The 5,708-nt window shown below is 38.5% G+C and overlaps 1 protein-coding gene across 1 annotated transcript in view; it reads right to left on the bottom strand.

Annotated features, from left to right (window-relative positions):
• Positions 1-417: 417 nt before the first annotated feature.
• The window catches only part of st14 (ST14 transmembrane serine protease matriptase), a gene marked incomplete in the record, with an annotated part of 40,963 nt that continues 35,672 nt past the window's right edge, over positions 418-5,708 (bottom strand). The window contains 3 exon segments of the mRNA XM_014008695.1: positions 418-2,921; positions 3,076-3,212; positions 4,462-4,730. Of these exon segments, the coding sequence (XP_013864149.1) occupies positions 2,760-2,921; positions 3,076-3,212; positions 4,462-4,730 (568 nt within the window).

Below are 5,708 nucleotides of genomic sequence, written 5' to 3'. Positions count from 1 at the left end.
AAACAAAGCTTCCCATGAAGGAAAAGTGATGAATACATAAATTAGCAGCTCTGTCTGTGTTGATTTTTTTCCTATTCCCCCACTGGTGTTCTGCATTTAATGAAGACAGATGAGACAGTAGGACCCCCGCTGTACACGTCTCCATCTCCTCGAGTCAACAAGCCCATTTGGAAGGGTAATAAGACGGAGCTGTGACAAAAGGAAAGGTATTATCTGACGATGTGAGCTCGTGTCGTTGCCRCCGTTCCCCAGGTGTGCACACCGCTCACCGACGGGGAGGAGCACTACATTCTCATTACAACTCCRCCGAGAGAAGGGGGGACACGGCCTCCCAACACGTGCATTTATTACCTTCAACACGATTACAAAACGAGAGCCCGCCACAGATTAACAGGTGCTTCAATAAGTCCTGAACAATCAGATAAAAAGATGTTTATTATCATCGTTCTCTCATATAAAACACATTAAAGGAAGAAAGGTCCAACATTTAAATCATAACCTGCACCGTCAAAAAAAAAAAAAAAAAGTTTAAAAGTTGTGGCTTCTCCAACAATTCCTGCAGACAACACATACTGTATTTACACTTTTATAGTTTTGCCATTTCTGCAAAAACTAATAAAAAATAAGCAACCTGAGAGATATACTCAATGTTTTATTTTCTACCCTTCAATAAATAACACTTATGCAAATTTTTAGAGAGCTTATTCAGGATCAAACTGTTCTGGAACAAGTCAATCAAAAAAAAAAAAAAACAAATAAAAAAATTAAAACCTAGTCACATCTGTTGATTAAATTGGTTTGTGACTGGAGAGAAGAAACTAAAAGGGCTCAGAAACGGCGGCTGATTAAGTTTAACTCTCAGGCGTCTCGAGACGCTGATCACCCTGAGCTCCAGYGAAGACACGCAGAAGCCAGCTGGACCTGCTCCTCATCCTCCACCTGCCCGTTTCTATTTAAGATTTAGTAGAATCGTGCAGAAATCACAAATCACACAGGGCCGATGCAGAAGAAGGAATAAAAAACAGAAACTGATAGGAATCAGTACCGTCTCATTACTTAAGGACCACGCTGGTGTTAGTGTTTGTTTGTTTGTTTTTTTTCCTCACTGTTTTAGCTCGCCAACTTAAAATCGTGTCTATTTCACTACTGGCCTTTTTCCAAAACAAATCATGGGCTTTTAGATTGATTAATGCGTTCTCTGCTTTCCAGGCAGCTTCTTGGTTTTCATGCATTTCATCATAATATGAAAATACTTGTTCAAGGATGTTTATTCTTAATCTTTTTGGCTCTTTTCGTTTTTGTCAATCACGCTTAAAACCTGCCCGAGTCTAAAAAGACGAGGTGGAACATCGACTTCAACAAGAAAATGCAACTGGAAAAAGAAAAAAGTTTATCAAAACAAGATTTAAAAACTATTTWAAAAAAGGGGATTGACACAATTAGAAAAATCCCGTAAAACCTGCACAGGATCTCCATTAAAATTTAAACAGTCGATGTGTATTTTATTCTTAAAGCTATAGGTCAGATGTTTTGAGGGTAGGGTTCTATGGAGAGGCTATGAATAATTAATATTTTACATGTTATAGATAGCCCTTTCACTACCTTCAGTTTAAAGGAATAGTTTCATTCTGAGCAGACTGATGAGCTTAATGGCTAGTCGGGATTTGGTGACCCGTCTTAAACTCCAATCTAAAAGCTGTTYATAGTGGTTTGTACAGAAGAGGGTTAGGGTCACAGAGCAAAAATTAAAAATAAAAAAATTCTGCGTTCTGACTTTAATCTCAGCATTTTAAAAGTAAAAGTCAGAACTCAGAAAAAAACATTTTTTTGCTCTGAGGCCCCAATACCCTTGTGTAAATTTGTGCAAATTTGCTTAAAATTTTTTAAAAAAAAGAAGTTGAGTAGGTCCTCTGAATGGGTTCTTTTTTTAAAAAACAAACATTTTCTATCTCTGTCCAGAGTTGTCTTCATTATTTTCAAAAAGAACCCGTCCAGAGGACCTACTCAACGTTTTATTTTATTTTATTTTTTTAGGATCTTTCTACCTGGATTACCGAGATGCATCAGAACATTCATCTCCTTTAGTTTTGCTTTACAGGGTTATTCCAACAAAAATATGATATTCCTGCTAGACGTGCTACAGCTAGCTGTAACTGCAACCATTTCCTTTTGCAATTTACCACATCCTTCCAAACAAATGTAATACAATGAGATGTTTACGGAAAAGTAAGGATTATAAAAACCGTTTTTTGCTTGATATGCTTTTAAATTTGAGATTACAGTTGTTTTAGCCCTGCTCAAATTAGCCATTAGCTCATCAGTCTGGTCCTAATTAAGCTTTGTTAAAAGTTATCTGTCACAGGTAAGATGTTAATTGTTTGTATTTTCTATAAAACCTCACATATAAAAAGGTGAATTTTTGAGAAACTTTTGAGAAAAAAATCAGCACACTGCATGAACAGATGGGGACAAATTGCTATAAAAACACATTTAGAAATTGTACAAAATTACAATATGTGTAACTTATTTTCAGTGAGTGTAATTTTGAGTTGAAGGGGCTCATGTGGGGGTTGGCACCAAAAAAAAAACCAAGTGCTTCAAGTTATTTGTGTGAGTGAGCTGAGCCCCACGCAGCAGTACTTGGTTGCTTAAAAGGAATAAAATTCAGAGAGAACCGTCTTGAACCAGACTAAAAATATTCTTTCTCCCATTATTTTTAGCACTTGGGAATGTTTCCGCCCCGAACGTAGTCACGATCGTCAAATTCCTATCTCCTTTTTGATCCAGTCTCTCAGCTTGGTGACGCGTGAGTAGACGCCGGGCTTGTTCCGACGTGCGCAGCCCTCGCCCCAGCTCACTATACCGGCCTGGAACCACTTCCCACTTTCCTCRAAACACACCAGGGGGCCTCCCGAGTCTCCCTGGTGAGCACAATGAGGAGSGGGGAGGGGGAGAGAACAGTCATTAGATTGACTTTTGGATGCGAGGGCACTACAATTACATGGGTGTGGAAGCCCATCTATAGCAGCCCATTTTCATTCCTTTCCTTTCCTGGAGAAAATTGCACAATCTCACCTGACATGCATCGACTCCTCCGGCCAAGAAGCCGCTGCAGAGCATCCTGGATGTGACTTGGCCCTCTGTGACCGTGTCGCAAATCGTGTCATTGATGATTTTCACCGACGCTTTCTGCAGGGCCATTGCCACTTGACCTGCAAAGTGTGATTGGGGAAAAATAAATAAATAAATAAATAAAAAGTAGGGGTCAGCTTTCTGCTACATGACTCTGATCACCGCCTAGCATCAAAAGCAGCCTGGATTAGCGTTAACCAATGCAGATTTTGAGAAACTTCCCAATAGTGCCGACGTCCGTGCCGCTTTATGGATAATGCAAGAAAGCTTAAGTGAAAAAGACTGATTAGAAAAAAAATAAGAGAAAAAGAAGTTGAGATAATGTGTCAGAGAGGTATGTTATGATTGAAAAAAGTTGCRAGGACTTTAAAGTTGAAGAGTTTAGAACGGAGGACACAAATKAACAAATTTCATGGATGGGGAAGTACTGTACTCAGGGCTGGCCAYCGCATAGGCTATACAGGCAAATGCTAAGGGTGCCATCTATCTGGGGGGCACCACAAATGGGCTATGAAACAATTTTTTAAATAAAATTATCAGAGTATAGTTGATTTAGTCTGTAGAATAATCACTGGTTACTCAGGTTGTTCTGTGAGTTTGAGCTGTTTTGTTACTACATGAGGTTATATCATGCAGAAGATATTTCATGATAAAGTATCCAAAGATGAAGTCAAGACTAATTACTGGAGCTCAGTGTGTAAAGAGAAAACAAAATAAGGATAATRGAAGTTTCATTTATGATCTCTGAAAACCAGACTTTACCCTGAACTCTGTCTTCAACCATCATAAAATACTGATTTTATTTTGTTTTAATAACAATAATTAAGTAAAACRCTCTAAAACGGTTGGAAAATGTATAGCTTTGAGTAGATGTTTKGCAAAGTTTTCATTGGGAGTATAACCCTGGAGCCCCCTAGAACTGCTTCACTCCACAGCTCCTGGTTAACATGAACAGGTGTTCCTCATTGCTGTCAGCAGATGTTGGCGGGTACGAAGTAGACTCCTGGTATTCAGTTACCAATGTATTATATTGTTAACTATTTTAATTGGAYAACCTGTTTTTTAAAGAAAAAAATAAATATATTAAAGACAAAGCTAATTATTTTATTTGGTATCTGAATGTAATTTGCAGTGAGATTTAGAAAACCGCACAAGGGGCRCCACATGAAATCTTGCCCAGGGCCAACCCTGAGTATTCTTAATTATGGTGTAAACAGATGGGTTGCAAGAAGAATAAACATATCAAGTAGATAAGTGAGGACTAATAAAATTAAATGATAATAAAAATATAACAATATAGGCTTCATTCCTCTTATTAGTGCTCAGTACCTCCTTCMCGGACGGCCCCCCAGCCTGTGACCCAGCATGACATGCCTGCTGGGAAGACGTGGGAGGAAGACGGTAGGCAGATTGGTTGGATGGTGTTGCTAAACACCAGCGGCTCAGTGAGCTCCAAGAGCGCAATGTCGTAGTCAAAGGTCATCTGGTTGTATGACGGGTGGGTGATGATCCTCTTCACATTACGCTGCAGAGCTTCGTCCACCTTGTACTGGTACTGCAAACCGCTGTATGTTAACCAGTTAGATGGAACCAGGTTGCTGTAGAAGAACGAGATCAATKGGAAGAGAGATGATTTTCAACATGGAAGAACCAAATGTGGGCATAAATGCACAATTGAATAACTATTTGTTTRTACTTGTTAAATAAAACTATTATAGATAGTTCTTGGAACATCGGTTTAGAGAAATGGAGGTTAATTCTAACTAGAGTGACAAGCTAACGGCTAATCTGAAAGGGCAAAAACAAGATGTGAAAAAACTTTTCTGTCGGTGTTTCCTCAACCAAATGCCAACGTTACRTTCAAAATGTTTCAGAAAATTTTCWAGCAAATCCTATTTACACCATTCTTAGTTTCACATTATATCGTTATTTAGATGGACTTCCATAAATATTGCTGTTGTAGCAGCTAGCAGTAGCACTTTTACCAGGGGTCCTTCCAACAGGAATATCATGAATTTTCTGTCAAAAATAACTGATGCAAAAACTGACAGTGATGGGATGAACATTTTACAGATTGGGAATTGGGATCTGAAGCAAAGTTGAGGTCCCAACCCACAGTGGGGTCGTAAGAAATTTATGGGTCGACAAACAGGGCTGTAAAAATACATCGATCTATATTGATTTGAATGGTTCATGATTCAGTTATATCGAGGCTAAATGAAAATATCGATGTATTTCGTTATCATATGCTCAATGTGAATCGATATCATATGCCCACTAACACAGTCATTGTGTTAGATGAGCATATGATATTGCATTATATCGATCGCAGACGTGAATTGAACTCTTGAATCGTATTGTGACAGACTTTATGATAGAGAAATATCGAATCGTCATCTAAACATCGATGTCATATCGTATCATGATAAAGCTGGTGATTTACACTCCTATCGACAAATTGATTTCTTAAAACCATTCCTCTCTCTTATCAAGAATCATGCATGCAGTTCATCAAGCCGCACGAGGGAGCCTGTTGCTCTTTTGACTGTGATCCATTGCAAAACTATTATATTGAA

This window comes from Austrofundulus limnaeus, unplaced genomic scaffold (genome assembly GCF_001266775.1).
Source record: "Austrofundulus limnaeus strain Quisiro unplaced genomic scaffold, Austrofundulus_limnaeus-1.0 Scaffold52, whole genome shotgun sequence".
NCBI classification, from domain to species: Eukaryota; Metazoa; Chordata; class Actinopteri; order Cyprinodontiformes; family Rivulidae; genus Austrofundulus; species Austrofundulus limnaeus.
Note: the sequence above shows the minus strand (reverse complement) of the source record. Positions and strands in the feature narration are given on the sequence as shown.